Source organism: Lissotriton helveticus, chromosome 8 (assembly GCF_964261635.1).
Source record: "Lissotriton helveticus chromosome 8, aLisHel1.1, whole genome shotgun sequence".
In the NCBI taxonomy this organism is placed as follows: domain Eukaryota; kingdom Metazoa; phylum Chordata; class Amphibia; order Caudata; family Salamandridae; genus Lissotriton; species Lissotriton helveticus.
Window position 1 is genome coordinate 1,298,888,786 of NC_136069.1, and position 19,301 is coordinate 1,298,908,086.

Below are 19,301 nucleotides of genomic sequence, written 5' to 3' on the forward strand. Positions count from 1 at the left end.
GGCTTGAAAATAACAAGGCTCCTGGCTCAAGGCTTATTCCCAAAATATCCTCAACATCTACATGCCCTGGAGGGGACCAATGTCACTGGAAAGTTTCAGGTTATGCAGTACCAACGTTACAATTCATTCATTTGGGAATGAACACAGTTAGGATTCCCCTATATATTAAGGGACAGTTCAGGAGGTAAAATCCTATTTTCCTACTAGCCGAATTGTTACATTTTAATTTGTATTTCTAAAATGCTACACAACAATCTGTGCAACTGGTTAAGACCTGAGGTGATATTTAAATAATGTGAAGAATAATTTGGGCCAGGCCCTATCAGCCCCCCCCTTTTTTTTTTAACAACAGATTTTATTGATTTTACATGATACATTCCGGGATGAGACCCGGAGGGTACATATTGATACATATTTGCAACACTGCATAGTACGGATCGTTGTATCTGTAAATCAACTATGAATAACAATAATAAACTTGCGCAGATCATCACAAGTCCCACCCAGTTATAAATAGACAATTGAATATGTAGTCCGAAGGTCTCACATAACCCTCGCATTCGTAGTAGGGCCAATCCCAGTACAGGGTCATAGCGTATCATGGATCCGAGGTGATAAGGGGAGGTAATTCTATGGCTCGGTAATCTGCCCATCGCAACCATATTTTCACGTTTCTGGAGGCATCCCCTGGCCTGAAACACCGATATCTCTGCATTCATACATTCATCTATGACCTTTTTCCATCGACTAATCTTCGGAGGAGACTCACTCTTCCACTGCTGAGCAATATCCCTCTTAGCAATGGTAACCGCCAAGAACAATAAGTGCTGCTTGTATCTATTCCCCCCGATACTATCTGTGCTGTGTAATAACAGTATCTTAGGATCAAGTGACAGATCCCAAGCCAATACCTCACTCAGGCCTATCAGCCCCTTTTACCAAGTATTTTAATCACAAATTACACCGAAAAAAGGATGGGCACCTATTAATAGCATTCCTTATTTTACCTTCCACTTTGGGTTTAATGTCAACATCCAGATTGTGGAAAAAGCTGACAAAACACCTAGGGAATAAACATAAGATGGCCTCCATATAAAAATAATTAGACATGGGCACTCTGGCTCAAATAAAATTCGGCCTCCTGGGTCAGGTGCTGCTAAAATTCGACCTACACGAGTGTATGATGCAGGGGTGTGAAATAGTGATGTAAACTAGCTCCAGTACTGTTTCTTCTATACATCGAGGGGACATTCCAGACCTATTGTATGACGATGATTCTGTAATAAGGGCAAGTTCACAAACAAGACTTGTTAGTCTAAATCCAACTGCATCCATGTAAGGTACGCCAAGTCCAAGACTATGGTATGGGGAAACCAAGTGTTAAATAAAAACCCAACAATATTACGAATCTGGAAAAACTGAACAGCTTTAGCTATTTTAGAGATATGGAAATGGCGAGAACTATGAAAAAAGAGACAGTCTACAACAATTTGTGAATAACCATGGAATAAATGCATCAGGAGAAGCTGAAGGAATCTTCAAATGTTCCCTTCTGCTATCCTACAGGCGGAGCAATTCCATAGGTGGATTAAGGACATTTCTACTGATGCAATCAAGGTAACATTGAACTCTGCGAAGAAAAGATCTGTGCCAATAAAAAAGCAATTGATGCGAGTGAAGAGTTGGGCACTGCCAAGCCCACAATCCATCAGGACTCATCTCTGTCATCTGCCCTGCTGGAGTAGGGGCTTTGAGCAGCACTGTCAGCGATATTTAACACGCTGGTTTTCCAGTGGCGGCTCCTCCGCTAAAGCGGAGAAGCGTCACCCCACTGCTTCACAGCAGTGAAGTAAGGAAACATAAAATTATAATAACTTGCGTTATTATCATTTAATATTTCTTTCTGCTGCAGCTTAGCATTTGGGGCAGGGCTGCTTAGACGACAGAAAAGCAGGGAAGGAGTGGTTTGCTCATTCCTAAGTGAACATGACTGTTTAGCCAGTGCTCTTGGGTTGGCCAAATATTCATGCGCACTTTGCATCTTCTCAATGCAAGATGCACGGCGCTCAGACCAATCACAGCGTTGTGATTGGCTATCGGGAGGCTGTGAGCCGGGTGCTTTCTTGCTGCTTGCTGCTTCTAGCATCCTGCTGCGGACCGGAGTCAGGAAGAAGAGGACGGCACCGGCCAGGCCGCTGGCCAGCTGTCACAGTTAAGTGTTTTTATTATACTTTTTTTGGTCTCCTTACCCTGCCCCACCACCCGGGTCTAGCAGCAGCTGTTACTGTGGTTTTCCCGCTGTGCGGGACACAACTAAGGACTTGGGCACTACCTAACCCACCATTAAGATTCATCTCTTTCGTTAGCCTTGCTGGAAGCGGGGCTATTTAGCACTGTGAGCGCTATTTAACGCACTGGTTTTTCCAGGCAAAGACTGGGCCCATCCGCCGCAGAGTAGGAACCGACCAGGCCTTCTCTCTTAGCTGTGTGTTCTGGATTTTGTCAATATGGTGCAAGTCCACTTCTACCCATGGTGATGTCAAACGACCCCAAAATGGTTCAAGCATCATTACAGTTTTCACTTAAGCTCTTGGGGCTATCAAAGAGGAAATTAGCGCAGTAGAAGTGGTGTTGGAGCTCGATGCGCACGCAAAAGGGCCAGCTGGAAGTAAAGTGGATTCTGTACTAACAGCTAGTATTATCTTGCCTAAACTTCACGTTAACGCTTCAAATAGCAGTTGCACTGGCGTAACGAAAAGTGAGGGGGCCTCCCTGCACGGTTCTTAGAGGGGCCCCCTCCGGGCTCAATCAAGAGCTCTCTTGCCAGACTGCAGTGCCAAGGGGGCCCCTTGTAGCTAGAGGCTCCCTCGCACCGCGGAGCATGCGGGGGCCTGTGTTACGCCCCTGAGCAGTTGCTTGGCAGCTCTGCTGGCCGATAATATGCATGCTCTTATAACTATAGCAGTTGTGCACCAGCCGTGCCCGACGGACCCTTAGTTTCCCCGCCCACTGTAAAGAGAACAAGAATAGGCATAGGCAATAGGTCTTGCCTTTTGGGCCCTTATGAGTGTTTAGCCAGAGCTATTGACTTTGCCAATGTCTTTAAGCTATGTTGTAGAGCATTGTGCCTGCCGTGCAGCATGTTGAAAAGGTAGAATTAAAAAGTTTTAAGCATTTTTTTTTTACCTTATATATAACCAAGAATACATTACGTAGAACTGAAGGGCCCGATTGGAAAAAAGGAATGTACTCAAAAAATGTCTTCTCGTTTTTTTGCCCTTTCAATTCTGGCAATTTCTCCCTACCTGTTCTAAAGCTTCTTTGTTACAGTTTTTTTTGTTAGGGGGCGAGGACATAAACAAAGGGAGGGTGGAGGTTGGGAAATAGTACCTGAATTACAACACAAGCAGCGGACGGACACGTGGAGAATCAACAGATGTCAGATTCCGAGGGTAGATTGAAGTGGTGCGAGCGATGCTGAGGTGGGGGTGTGCTGGTGCAGAGGTGATGCTCAGGTGATGCTAAATGATGCTAAGGTGGTGCTGAATTATGCGGAGGTGGTGGTGCTGGTGCGGAGGTGGTGCTGAGGTGGTGCTGAGTGACGCTTTGGTGGTCCGCCATGCTGAGATGGTGGTGCAGCACTGGTGCTAAGGCGGTGCTGAGCTGACAGTCAGGGGGTGCTGAGTGATGCTGAGTTGGTGCTGTGCTGAAGTGATGGTGTGCTGATGCTGAAGTGGTGCTGTGTTGGTGCTGAATTTTTGCTGAGGTGCTGGTGCTGAGGTGGGACTGCGCTGGTGCTTGTGCACTAATGCAGAGGTGGTGCTGTGCTGATGTGGTGCTGTGCTGATCTTGTGCTGCACTGGTGTTGAGGTGGTGCTGCTCTGATGCTCAGGTGATGCTGAGTGATACTGAAGTGGTGCAGATTGGTGCTGAGGTGATGCTGAGGTGGTGTGCAGGTGGTGTGCAGCTGGTGCTCAGATGGTGCTGAGTTGGTGCTGAATTGATGCTGTGGTGGGGTTGCTCTGGTGCTGAGGTGGGGCTGCGCTGATGCAGAGTAGGTGCTGCACTGGTGGTGGGGCACTGATGAGGACATGGTGTTGTGCTAATGCTGAGATGAAGCATTGCTGATGATGAGGTGGTGCTGTGCTGGTGCGGATGCTGAGGTGGTGGTGCGCTGATGCGGAGGCTTGTAACCAGGAGATCAAACCCAGATCTCTGTAGTGGATGATTTTATCTTCTGGGCTAATCCCACTGAGCCACCAGACCCAGAATCATTAGAAGATAAAATCAGGGACATAGGTTAAAATCATCCATTATTGGCACCACAAACATGGTAAGCTCTGCATGTTCTCACTCTGTACGTAGACGGCATTGAACAGCTATTGCTCCTTGCCTTTGCTCTTCAGCCCAATGCTGTCTTGAGTGGCAAAACTGCTTACGATTACATAACAGCTATCAACAACTGCATTTTAGGCTAGCCCTGCAATATCATTAGTCTATTTGCTCTCTTTTAATGTGCATTCAGTCTTAACCCCCAAATTTATAATAGTTTATATTGTAGCTTTAAGGGGCAGCGCTATGTACAGAGATGGATTCTAAGTCTGCTGTGCCACCGAAAAACTCAAGCTAATATTGCCAGACTCCACAGAAATGCATGCTCAATGACTCATGTTGCTATGCAAACAATAAACAGGCACCCAATGAATACGTGTCACAAATAAATAAAAAGCGTAATTTTATTATTTAACAAGTAGTTCCTATTTTTATGCTGCCGTCATCTACATTTCATTGAGTCGGCTTAGCGGCTAGATATACCTGGGTAATAGTCGCGCTCTAGAAATCCTATTTTCATTTAATTTCATAATAGTTTGTGAGTTATTTGAATTACTATTAATGTACTCCAATGTGAAGCACTGTTAATGTTTAACATTTCTACATCAGAATTGTGTTAGAACAGCTGCAGTGTCATATAGTTACTGCTTATCTATATACTGCGTTAAGTTAGCATGAGCTTATTAAATGTTTAAACGCCATTTTTCCTTTTGCTGCTTCTGCACACGACACTTAATTGTTGATTTAGCTTTCAACCTACAAGTGTGTTGTGATTTACATGAGAATAATATGTTATTGCTCCGATATCAGCTTTGCTTAGTAAACTATTTCTGTACAGAGAGTGCTGAAGCTTCAAGGATAACTCGACACAGAATTGTTGTGAGGTCTGATCTCCGCACCTTCATAGACATAACATAAGTGCAGCTCCTGCCAAATTCTGGCTTTAGGCGCGTTTTATATTGCTTTGCTTAGAGTACACATACACACTGGATGCGGTTCGCATGCAGAGAGAGCTGGTGGAAGCTGATGTGATCTCTTCATACTAGGATCTTGAGGTATGGGGCCGCCCTGCTAAAACCCAAAGAGACCTTCTTAGATATTAATATAATATGCTAGTTAGGGAGGGTGAGAATTAGGTGTTGTTAACCCTTATTCATTACAGCATTTTAGTATGCTGTCACCATTTGCTTTTTATGGACTAGTAACTATGCTGATAACTTTGCTTCTGATAATATGTTTCCTTGTATTATCTAAGATACTGCGTTTGAGAAAACGGCATTAGTAAATAAATATTTCAAATGTGCACGTGTCCTCATTTACTCCACGTTCTGGTTTGAAATGATTGTATAACGAAAGAGTGCTCATGTGTTCCACGTGACCTGAGGTATCGTAAGTTCATGTTCTGGTTTGTCTAAACATTGGGAGTTTGTTATGACCAATGAGACACTGTAGCTAGCCTGGTAAGGGGATTTTGGGAACTGAGGTGAGTTTTGGGCCACCCTAATTCGCCGAGGATCCAAATCTCTATGCACAGTTCTGTAGGAGAACAGAATTCCCGCTACAGCAGATAAAGTTTTTCTGCATGTATATTTTAGTTTTTACATACATTTACAACTGTGTAGGGCAAGGGCATCTCCTCTGCTAAGGCAGAGGATTGTCGCACCACTGCTGCTACCCATCAGAGGCAATAGTGAAAAAGAAAATCATAATAAAATAATTCTAATATAATTTTCTTTTTCACAGGTGCCTCTGAAGGGTAGCCGAGTTGCAGGGCGGGGTTGGGCCATCCTCCTGAGCTTCAAGAGGATGAGTTGTGGGCACTACTAAGTGCACTTGGCGGTTTGGCCGGCTATTTTAGGCCGGCCAAACCGACATGCGCACTTAGCATTTCTCCACCATTTCTCATGTTGTACATCCGGGTGGAGAAAAGCCACAGGCTTCCAGGCACTGTCTGAGTGGCAAACCAGGCCACTCAGACCAACCCCAACGCTGCTCTTATGCTGGGAATACCATTCCAGTGTGTGCCAGTCAAGGACCGGGAGAGGAGAAAGATGGAGCGGGCACAGCGTCAGGCAAGTCATATATATCATTATTTATATATATTGTTTTAAATGTATTTATGTCCTCACCCCTTGCCGTCCTACCTATTTGCATCGGGAGCAGTCGCCACTGGTGTAGAGCAGTTTTTCACACATTTGTAGGTGGAAAAACAAAAATAAAACCAAAAACAACCACATATATTTACCCCAACTTACCAACGCAAAATGACCTTAGCACCAAACGACCCAATAGTGCTATAACGACGATAGAACAAACAGGCCACCGGCACAAAAGTGACATTTTCACAAGACCTAAAGCAAAACATTATCTTGCATTTTAGTGCTGGTCATATTTTTTTATATTCCCTAGTATATGGAAGTGAATTTAAGCGAAATTCTCATTGGCCTAGCACAGAATTAAAATTAAACGAGATGCTCAAACACGGATGGCTAACACAGTGCCCATGAAATTGCCGTAAACCCGAGGACACTACCCGCAGCCGATTACATTTCACATCCCCTGCTGTAAAATAAACATAATGCAAACCGCGGCAAAAGGGCAGCTCTGACACAGAAACACAATAGAGCAGGGGAGGGCGAGCAGCCACATAGCGGGTGTTTGTTACCTACAAGCCCTGAAGAGGGATGCAGTCAGCAGGCAGCACAAGTGTAGCAGAAATAAAGGGGAGATATCCGCAACCAACACGTTGCTTTCCTATGTAAACCTTAGTGCGATATAGGAGGGGTGCAGTGAGCTCATTCAAACACCAGGGAATGGGTGCGACAGCATTGCCAGCGGACCTCAACTCTCACCCCAACAGGGAACCACAGGATGGGGAGTTCCGGGCTCTGCTCTCTAACTTGGCGACCGACTATGACGTCCTGTGGAAGGGAAACTAAGGACACTGCCAACATCAAAGATGAATGAATGCAAGTTAACTTGGCTAAGTCTGAACAATGACAAAGCTAGCAAAGTGTATGCTCAATACTGCTGTAGTAATTTAACAGTTTCTGAATTATTCCCTTAATTTCCGAAGGACCACATTTAAAGAACCTGGAGACTGCCTAGATACAAATTTATCAGTGCTTTCAAAGATCAGCATCGTAGGGATTCCACTTCATATAATATTAGGATGTTTAAATGGATTAAAATGTTTCTGACAGAAGCCCACCTGGCTATGCTCACCTGACCCACAAGAGCTAGGGCAACTGAAGCCAATTTGGACTATTGTACGGCCGTGTATGTAGGCGTTTTGTTACTTTGTGTTGTGCCTTAAAATATTTTGTACAGATTGTATTGGTAAGAATATTCCTAAGCTTATGCACTTGAAAACATGTCTCAAGGAAATGTATTGGCTTCCAGTAAAAACATTGGTAACATCCAAACTTCTATTTCTAACTCACAGCACTTTAAAGTAATGCATTGCTTCATATAAATTTAACATTTTGCTTGCACCGGCTTACCTCATTTTTGTGAATTGGCCACAAAACAAATGATGTTGTGGTAAAAACATTTTTTTACTAAGCAGATATAATGAGAAATAGCGCGCCAGGGGAAATCCTGAGGATTTCTCAATATGAGGATTTCTCATTATCCTCCATTGTCTGAAGGTCGATGACTTTCTTATCCTAAAAGAGGGAGATTATACTTTGTTTCTTCTACTGTGTATGAATACCATCCCTGACTCTTCAAGCTATAGAACGGTTGTGGAACACAAGGTCATTTAGTAGTTCTACAACCAGTCTCTGGCAACAATAGTAGGTTATGTTTCACACTATGCTAACTTTAGGAAAAGGCACCTGCAGTAAACTTTGCAACATGAAGTCTGCTGTCTTATTAGACAAAAGAAATGATTTGTTCACCTTCCCCTCAAAAACACAAAAGCAAATACATTAATAACTTGTAAAACAAAGATGGAGGATAAATAAAAAGTATTATATAGGTTTCAAATACATCTGTGCACCTACCTGTTACTACAGCTGTATGGTTTTCACCACAGGCAATGGAACACACTTTAAGCTTCTTCAGGGCATCAACAGTCTTTGGTTCAGAAGTTTCAAATATAAATGTGCCATGTCCTAGCTGCCCATACTGACCAAGGCCAAAAGTGCATACATCATTCTCTAGAAACAGAAAGGTAAAAAGAAAGTACATATGAGATGGAGTATAAAACAGCACCGATGAAATTGTGACGTAGAACATCACCTAAACTATAACCAATGTAAGTTTTTAATTGACTTGAAAAATAAGCAACATTACAATAGCCAAAGGCCGTGGATAGAAGTAAGGCTGTATGCTTTTGTCCATAACATCAAAATTAGCTGGAAGTAGAAAATAATGTGTAAAAATTATCATTCCTAGAGATGTTTTGTATCCAAGGTCACAACCTTTTGGCAAAAAAGCAATATGTTTTATATGTGGTTAGAGACCTCTATCTAAAACATTTATTCAAGTTGGTGCCTTGAGGATAAGCTGTGCTCTCTTAACCTGGGCAATTCCATATAGAAGAAACTTTGTACACCAAGCAAGACACTTATATTCTGCCATCAGGAGCAAAGGAAGAGGTGGGTCTGCAAAGGACCGACGATGATAAGTTGAATGTTGTGACCCTATTGGTACTATGTTTGACATGGGATTTATAGTTATGTTACAAACTTTGCCTTAGGCTTATGAGACGCAGCAGTGTGAAGTTTTACAAGCAAAAGTTCTACTTAACAGTTTCCTGCTCTCAGTACTAGCGTTTAGTCAATAACCACCATCATTTCCCATGTCCTTAATATAAACACATACTTTCATTCATGACAGCTAGTGAAATCTGCTTTACTGAATGTGGTTGGCTAGAATAGTCCACTGGTCTGTTCAGGAATGAGGGTAGAATATGGGATGCCTTTGATAATGCTGGGGGTGCAGAAGCATGTGTGACAGTTTCACATTTTAGATGAAGAGATAATACCCTAATAGTATTAATTAGAAATGTATTTTTAATCGTGGAACATGTTAAACTATTCAGGAGATCAGTCTTCATAATGAGATACTACATTTGTCTGTCAGAAATCCAGTACCAACACTGGCACTAAACATGTTGATACATTCTCATTAGAATACACAATTCATTCCACCCGCACTTCCAGAGATGTGACTTGATACATAGCTGATTGGTCAAAGAGGTGGAAATCAACTCTTTATTTGAGGCAAGGGCATTGATTTCAAACATGTTTAAGTAAGAATTTGAAATTAATAGGTATTTGCTCCAAAATACGTTTTAAGAATCACCACAATTTACTGCTCCTTCCACACTAGGTGGAAGATTTGAAGCTCTAGACTCCTTTTGAGCTCAACAGAGAAAGGAAATGATGATTGTCAAAGATCTATGAGCAAATCAAAGACATCGGAAGCACCTCAAAGACTAAAATAGCACACTACAACTAGGGCAGAGGCATACTTTCAACATCACCTAACCCTATATAGTTCAAGATGTAGTTGATCTGGTGCACCTTCAGATCAGATATGCTTCAGCTGTCATGAAGAGATTTTAAGATTAGGAGTTTTCAAATGTTAAAGCGAAGAACAGGTGACTAAGGAAGAATGTAACTGTGATTGTTTATTGGATGGGATTGAGATCCTCTTGCAGCTTTTATTTGCCTCTTCAAAGTATAATATTCTGTTCAGAAATAATATTAAACCAATTTTAAAGATACGCCCAATCCATACTCTGCCCTGACATTAGTGTTGTATTGAGAAAATATTGGTGCATAATGGGCCAGATGTACGAAACTTCTAGTTTGTATTTCCTAAATAACGAATCCTTCGAAATCGCTATTTAGGAAATGCAAACTGGAATGTACAAAAATAAAGATTTCATAATAGCGATTCCTACAGAGTAGGAATCGCTATTAGTAGATCGCCATTTAGGAAATGCTTAAACCATTTGTTCCTTTGTGCCTAAAGGCCCATAGGTATGAATGATTTTGTATTTGCTAAATAGCGATCACCTAATAAGAAATCGCAAATTAGGAAATGCAAAACCAAGGGTGCCTATGGGCTTAATGCTCCCCTTGGTACACCACCCAAAAAGGTGGTGCACATGTAAAGCCCACATATGCCCTAGGGGCATGTATGTGCTACACGGTACTTTAAAAAATGCATTCTGGGTGCATTTTCTAAATTTCACATGGTTACCATCGACTTGGAGTTGATGGTAATAGCATTTCCTAATTGACCATTTCGCATTTAGGAAAGGCTTTGTGCATGTGCTCAGGAAATAGCGAATAGGAAATCCTTATTTGCGAGTTCCCATTTAAGGAATCACAAAATGAGACTTCTACTGATTAGAAATAGCATTTTACGACCGCGTGTATGCCTTTGTACGTATTGAAAGGCAGTATTGCATTTCTTAACAGTCAGAAAGTGCGATTCGGTCTGTTAAGAAATGCAATTTCCTTTCGTACATCTGGCCCAATATGTATTACTAAAGACCGTAACACATGTATTTGGGGTTAATGCAGATCAAAGGTACTTGGAAGTTTAAATGGTGACTTCATCACATAAATATCTACTTGACTGCTATTTGTTTAGAAAAAGAAGGAATGAGGCCATGGTCCACAACATATTCAGTTAGTAAGTCAGAAGGGTACAGAAGCTCCAGGTTTTCCAAGTAGAGGTGACATATGTACAGGGACAAAGTATATTTTCTGGAGAAATGATGTGGAACTTCACCCAGTAGTGATGATAGAGTCCTATGATAAACTCTGGGAAAATTCCCTAAAGAACAGGTGGTACTCAATTGCCAAGGGTCTGACGAGGAATAACAAACAATGCCACAATGACTTCTCCGACTCAGCATCTGAAAGTGATACTTGTACAGATACCATCTTCCATTTTATGGGTACAGACACCTAGATGATAGCTCCTGCCCTTTATTATGATCCCCAAGGTAACCGTTCAGGTCAGATGGTGAAACAAGCTAACACTGGTCTTAGTAGATAACCCAAGCCTCTCTGTTAGAGTATGCAATCTTCAATCAGTCTTGTGTGCCTGGTACGATCAACATTACAAGACAGCTTGGACAAAGTGGTGCTGGGGCAGGGTCTTCAGCAAGCATTTGCGGAATCGGGGTGTTTTCCACGAAGGTATAGAAAATGGGCTCATACAATTATTTATACTTGCAATATGTCCTGTAAGGATGTGGTCTTTTTTTGTTGTTGCAATGTAATGAATATTAGATGAAGTGATGTTTCATCTTAAAATATCTCAAATCGAATATGTAACTAAGCAAATATATGGGTTGGGGAGAAACAACTAATGTTCTGCCTTGAAAAATGTCTTGGAACCAATATTACAGTTGGAATGTAAAGCAGCTGCATTAGAAAGGAGCCACAAGTATTATTTTAAAATGCTTTTCTGTCCTGGTGTTCACTGGAAATAAGTAACAAGTAGATTTACATGCGTAGCATACTCTTGCTATCTAGTAGTAGACTCGGATGTTTGCAAGCTGTTTCTGATCGAAGAAGTCTGTCGAGTCATAGTATGTGATGCGACTCCTCTTGTTGTGCATTGCGCATGGGCATCGACTCCATATTAGACTATTTTCACACATCGGGTTATATTATGTATGGAATGTCATGCTAAAGTGTGTGAGCTACCATGTGTATTAAGAAATAGAAAAAGAAGAGATCTGCAACAAACACGAGTGCAGGCACATGTGAATCTACAGCACTACATGCTACGAACAGATGCTAGCTGGGTAAGTAACATTTTGCGTTCATAGCATATCTTGCTGTAGATACACAAGCTTAGCATAGACTGTAAAGCAGTACCCTCCTAAAGCGGTAGCTAGCGTGTGGATGATTCAGTTGCTTGAAATAAGGTTCTCAATCCCATCATACCCACTATGGCTTGTTGACTAGCTAAAATATCCACACAGTAGTGCTTAACGAAAGTATGTGGAGATGACCAAGTGGCTGCTTTACAAATATCAAATAAAGGAATGTTTCACAAAAAAGGCATTGCTGCTCCCTTCTTAAGGGTGGAGTGTGCCCTAGGTGCAGCAGGTAGAACCTGTTTTGCTTCAATAAAGTTGAATGTATTTACCTAGATAATAATGCTTTACATTTAGACTGTCTTTTAGGGCCTTGAAAAGCGACATATAGGTGATTTGAATTATGATAAACTATGGTTCGATCTATGTAAATCAAAACGCACTTTTAATATCCAATATGTGAAGTGTTCTATTCGCAACGGATTCTGGGTGCAGAAAGAAATCTGGGAGCTCTATGGTTTGAGAAAGGTAAAAAGGTGACTCCACCTTAGGAAGAAACATACAGTTGGTTCTCAAAACCTACCCTATCCTTGTGTACCCGACTGAAAGGGACTTGGAAAGTTAGCACTTGCAGGTCACAAACTCTTCTATGAGAGGTAATAACCACAAGAAATTCCACCCTCTAAGAAGGAATTGATGGGGACATGAATGTATAGGTTCAAAAGGCAGTCTCATGAGTCTAGTATCGACTACAGTTAGGTTTCACACAGGAGCTGGAGAGAATCTTGGGGGAATTACCCTTTTGAGAAACTCCAAGAAAGCCTTAATACCTGGAATTCGAAAAAAGGGACTGGTGCTCCCTATTCTGCATGTAGGCTGCAATAGAAGCTAAATGCAAACAAATGAGGTGTAGGTGAGGCCTACATTCTGCAAATACAAAGGGTAGGCAAAGGGAAGGCCATAATGTACTGCACTGACAGTTCTAAAGAATCTAGGTTCACTGAAACACATTGGGGGGGACACACCTTTTCCATTTTGCTGCATAACATGCCCGCATTGTTGGTCGTTTGACCTCCTTTAAAATGGACATACATTTATGAGGAAGTATGAGAATCCTAGAATCTGGAGCAAAATCACAAAATTGATTGGTCTGGGATCTGAATGTCTCACTCGCCTCTGCCACTGCATGAGGAGGTCTGATATGGCCAGGAGGTTCTTGTGAGGATGCAGGGACATCTCTAGGAGAGTAGACTACCATGGCTGCCTGTCCCAAGATGGTGCTACCAGAATGAATGTTAGTGATGTTTGCCTGAGCTTTTCCACCACATATGGAAGCATTGGCAGAGGTGGAAAAGTGTAGGAAAATATACTTGACCAACACATTCATAGTGCATTGCTCACGGCTTGTGGGTGTGAAAACCTGGAGGTGAAGGGTTGGCATTTTGCATTTTCTAGGGTAGCAAACAGATCTATATGTTCAGTGGCCCAGAGTTGGAAGTATCACTATAGGATTTAGGTATTTATTTCCCACTTGTGTATCTATTGAAGCATCCTTTCGAGCAGATACGTAAAGTTACTGTTGATTCCAATGAGATGCCCAGACACGGAGTGAACATTGTGATGGGCTGCCCAAAGCCACATCTCAATAGGGAACTGACATAGCCGACCAAAGTATATTTCTACACGTTTCTGTAAATAGTACAAGGAGGTCATGTTGTCTGTCCTGATCGGGACCACACTGTGAGAGATGAGTTTCAAGAAGGCTTTCAGTGCCAAGTGGATGACTAATCGCTATAGGCTGACACTACTGTTGAAATGGTCACATCTCCCGGTCAGTTGGTTTGTTAAGGTGTGCACCTCACTTTCATGGAGAGACATCTACGGTGATGGACACCTGCAGTACTGGGTATGTAAAAGGCCTGCTCTGCAACAAACTGTTGCTGTTCCACCACTGCAGAGAGTGGCAGGCCTTGGTCTGAACCAAAGCTGAACCTTAGCAGTGATCCTCATGCTTGAGCTCACCAATACGCAAGACAATGTAGCAGGGGTTGATATGGAGTCTTACATACAGGACAATGGCGATGCAAGGCACCATCAACCCTAGAAGACGATGTTGGACTAAAAAAGAGGTGTCAAATGATGGAAAGCTGTGACTCTCTACTGAATGGGCTAGGCCTCCCCATAGTGACATCCATGAAGGGTTGTATCTAGAGAGACTGTAGATGGGACTAAGCAACTTTTATGGTGAACCGTAGGCTGTGGAGCAAGGACACCGCTGTTTGAGTGTGAGCAAGACATTGCAGCTTGGTGTGACACTTAATCAGCCAATCGCTGAGGTAGGGAAAGACATGAATGCCCAACCTTCACAAATGCACAGCCACCACTCCTAGGCACTTTGTGATCACCCTTGGAACTGTGGTGACTCCAAAAGGAAGATCTTTGAATTGGTATTAATAACTACTAATCACAAAAAGAAAATTAAGTCAATGTGCAGGATGGGTGTATGTACATGTGGGCATCCTTGAGATCCAGTACTGTCATGAAATCTCCTTGTTGGAGGAGGGGATAATATCCTATAGAGTTATCATGCAAAAATGATCTGATAAGGTGTAACGATTGAGTGGCCTCAGGTGCAGGATAGCTCTGATGGATCCACCTGTTTTGTGAATTAGAAAGTAGAGGGAGGCATTGCACTTCCTTGTTTTGCAGAGACACTTTCTCTATGGCGCCTTCTGCAGGAGGGTGAGCCCCTTGTGAAAAGGATATATCGCCACACCAGTTGAATATTCATTGTCTCTCTAATTAAGATCGAAATGTCCGGTACATCAGACCCCATCAATCAGTGGTCAGAGCTACAATGCTTCTCAGTTGCAACTCCCTTGAATCAAAGCATAACGTTCTTATCTGGTGCATTACTTAACATTCTATACCATGTCACATAACTTATTTTTCCAGAACAACAAAAGAGCGTCAAGAATTTCATTTAAAACACTACTCCACCAAAAGGTCCCCCAAAAACACAGTCTTGTCAGGAGGAAAAAGGGGGGTAAAGAAAAGGCACAGTAGGGAGAAATGAGATCTGAGGTGAGAAAAAGAACCCTCAAACACCAAACAAGTAGGTGTTTATTCTCATCATTGGGTTCTTAAGTATGAAAATGAGAAACGGCCAGCCATTAGGTCCTCGAGAGAAAGTGCGAATTTAAAAGGAAGTATAGCAGTTCCTAATATCAATTTTAATAAGGGGATAGCCTACTTCCATTAACCGCTTCAGCGCGGCGTGAATTTTCGCGCTGTGCTGAACGTTCTAATGAGCCAACGGGCTCATGACGGAACGGTTCTGTCATGAGCACAGGCCAACCGACGCTCATGACGGAACCGTTCCGTCATGAGCATGGAAGGGGTTAAAAACAAGTGAAAATTCGGACATAAGGAAATAGCAATGAAAAACCAAATGTCCTTTACAAAAGAAATATAAGTGTGGTCAACATGTTTCTACTTAAATCGAGAATCATTCACTCAAGCATTCGTCAGGACCAGTGAAAATTAAGAAAAAAGTGTAGACAGACAAGCACAGGCACACACTCTAACGTGTGTCCATTCCTTGCTGTCCTAAAAGGGTGGTTCACCCACTCACGGTTCTTCTTCCATGAGTTTCCTTAGTTGCTATTAGTGCACCTGTATCTGTGAAGAGAAGAACAGGTTTTCAATAACAATTTGGCCCGAGTAAAGTGTAACACGGGTACATTAGGAATCTACTCATGTTATTAGTAAATGATTGGCTAAGTACTCATTTACAATTCAACATTTTCCTCCTTCATTAAGGACCATACTTACGTATTCCCAAACACAAATCCAAACATCCCCCATTCACAAAAACTCATTTGCTGATACCGTGTTTGTAGGCCCACCAACTAATTCTCTATGGTGAACCAGGAATTACTTCCAAGTTTAGCAATTCCACACCAATATATGAATGTATAAAACCCAAAACAGTGCCCTCCACCTTTAGACATGTTACAGTCACTCCCACCTATTTGGCCGAAGGAATTACACTGAACACACGCGTTCCGTGGCAGTGTAAATGAATCAGTTAAAAAACAACACTGTAAATGTGCCGGCTGCCATAATCGCCATCATTCAGAAAAAAGAGCAAGAGAAAGACCGTTTCTAATATGTATTGTTGATAATTTAGCTATGAATCCTAATGTGATTAGTACATGAAAAACGTTTTATTATGCACCACTTACTTCTCAGGCTTCGTAATAAAGCATCCTGGGTGCATGGCGGGGGTAATCTTCACGCCCGATCACAACTACAAAGGAGTAAGGGGAATTCTGAGTAACAGCTCTTGCTAACGTTACCCCTTCAAAGCGTGTGTTTACAAATAGAGGAGCGAGAAAAAAAGAGAGCCTAACTGGCGTCAGTTCCCTGGTATTTACGCCCAGACGCCATGTCAATTAGGAAAAAAACAGCAAGGCGTAGCCGTGACGCTGTAAGCATACATCCATGGCCGTACTCACTGTTTATCGGGCGGCTCCCCTCTCGTGACCTACGAAGTACACATCCATGCCCCGAACGGTGACTGGATGCCTGACTAACTGACGTTTTGTAACTTCAGATGCTGTGGTCACATGATCGGGACTTTCACGGGGCTTAAAGGAGCATTGCTCTACACGGCAGTCTGACCTAGAGATATCAAGTAACTTTATTAAAACTCACAAGCAATGAACAAAGTGGCTGTACACACATAATAGTCCTCGGTAAGTGTCCACCTAAGCAGCATATTTGCACCTTATTTAGGTGGAAACCTGTTATTTTGACTCTGACCATGGTGCATCTAAAAATGAATCACCTTTTTTGCGTAGTTACAAAGTGTTCTTTATCTATGAGATTAATATGTCAAAGGGAAGGGCAGATACTCAAAACATTGATTATAGACATAAATCTTATATCCAGCGTCATTAAACCTGGTGCTATCTATGTCCTATTCCCTTTATAATTCTCGATATCTGATTTGTATAAAAAGCCCGTAGTCATGAGTGGTTCACCTTTTTTTAAGAATAGAACTCCAGGGTATCGCATCGTTAAGACCCGAATTATGCGTGGACAAACGGTATATCCACCTTTGTTCCTTTTCATACAGTTGTGATTCGGAACCATTTTTCAGCTGTTCAATGATCGTACATTTTATGTCGTTCGGGGTATGGTTGGCTTCCAGGAAATGTCTAGTCAGTTTTGTCGTGTGCTTCCGACACCGGATATTACTCCGGCGTTCTCCAATCCGCAGTTTAATTTTTCTTGATGTCATGCCCACGTATTTAAGTCCACATGGGCAGACTATCAGATAAACTACGTTATTGGAGTTGCAGTTTATAGGGCCTCTTTGCTCCCAAAGTTTCCCTGCTTCCAAAGCCAAAGTTTTTGAACTAGTAGTCAAATGACATACAGCGCAATCGCCACACGGAAAATGTCCCGTGACTGGTGGGAGGCCCCAAGCTGACAGTACATTGTTCTCGATGCTAGACGCTTGCTCTCTTGGCCTAGTATGTACTAGGGCGTCGCGTTAGCTACGTTCTCTTTTATATGAGAAAAGGGGCTTTTACCAATCATGTTGGTTACTTGTCAGAATTTTCCAATGTTTTGTGATACAGTGGCTGACTGCATTTGAAATGCTACTATAAGTAGTTACGCAGGTCAATGGGGGATTCTCCGCTTGATTCTTGGGATAGGTCTTGAGGAGGGCCTCTCGGTTTTGGTTTTTTGCCCTCTTAAAACTCTTGTTTAGCGTCTTCTTAGGATAGCCACGTTTCTGCAATTTTGCTGTCAAGTCCCCTGATTGTTTCTTAAAATCACGGAGGTTACTGCAATTTCTCCGTATACGGAGATATTGCCCAAAAGGTAGATTTTCACGAAGGGGGCGAGGGTGAAAACTCGCAAAATGAAGTACGTTATTCTTGGTGGTCGGCTTGTAATAGGCCTTGGTTTGCAGGACAGCAAGGAATGGACAAACGTTAGAGTGTGTGCCTGTGCTTGTCTGTCCACACTTTTTTCTTAATTTTCACTGGTCCTGACGAATGCTTAAGTGAATGATTCTTGATTTAAGCAGAAACATGTTGACCACACTTATATTTCTTTTGTAAAGGACATTTGGTTTTTCATTGCTATTTCCTTATCATGTTCGAATTTTCACTTGTTTTTAACCCCTTCCATGCTCATGACGGAACGGTTCCGTCATGAGCGTCGGTTGGCCTGTGCTCATGATGGAACTGTTCCGTCATGAGCCCATTGGCTCATTAGAACGTTCAGCACAGCGCGAAAATTTGCGCAGCGCTGAATCGGTTAATGGAAGTAGGCTATCCCCTTATGTTATGTTATGTTAATTTCGGTTTATATAGCGCCAAATCACCGACAGGTCTCTTAGCGCTTGCTTTGGGAACCCATCCTGGCTTTCCCTGCGAGATAACCCCTACTGGGCATCCCCAGGTGAAGACCAGGCATCCCATCGCAGTGGGGCCATAGTGGAGATTAAGCAAGCTATTGCTCAGAGTTGCAGAGTGTGAACCCATGATTCGAGTAGGCACCGAGGCGAGAATTATCGAGTCCGTGGACATTTTGAGCTCAAGACCCTGCCGCGTCGGGAATTGAACCCTGGTCCCGGGTCTGACCTCTGCATCAGGGTCTGCCTCCTCTAACCAGTGAGCCACACTTCTCCACTTATTAAAATTGATATTAGGAACTGCTATACTTCCTTTTAAATTCGCACTTTCTCTCGAGGGCCTAATGGCTGGCCCTTTTTCATTTTCATACTTAAGAACCCAATGACGAGAATAAAAACCTACATGTTTGGTATTTGAGGGTTATTTTTCTCACCTCAGATCTCATTTCTCCCTACTGTGCCTTTTCTTTACCCCCCTTTTTCCTCCTGACAAGACTGTGTTTTTGGTGGACCTTTTGGTGGAGTAGTGTTTTAAATGAAATTCTTGACGCTCTTTTGTTGTTCTGGAATATTGGATAGCTCGGGGTATAAGAGCGTTTCTGCTGTAGCCCTTTCTCTCTAATTGTTTTGCAGTACATAACAACTTACCACATAATACTTAGTAGAGCATACCACACACCTCCACTTCAAAAGCAACAGATGTTATGTGCTGAGAGTGTGAGAATGAGGTGGGAT

The 19,301-nt window shown here is 42.5% G+C and overlaps 1 protein-coding gene across 3 annotated transcripts in view; it reads right to left on the bottom strand.

Annotated features, from left to right (window-relative positions):
• The window catches only part of RPGR (retinitis pigmentosa GTPase regulator), a 430,193-nt gene that overhangs the window by 280,173 nt on the left and 130,719 nt on the right, over positions 1 to 19,301 (bottom strand). For all 3 annotated transcript variants that reach the window (XM_078658267.1, XM_078658265.1, XM_078658264.1), the window contains exon 8: positions 8,340 to 8,495. In XM_078658267.1, coding sequence (XP_078514393.1) covers positions 8,340 to 8,495 — 156 coding nt within the window. The remainder of the gene's footprint in view (positions 1 to 8,339; positions 8,496 to 19,301) is intronic.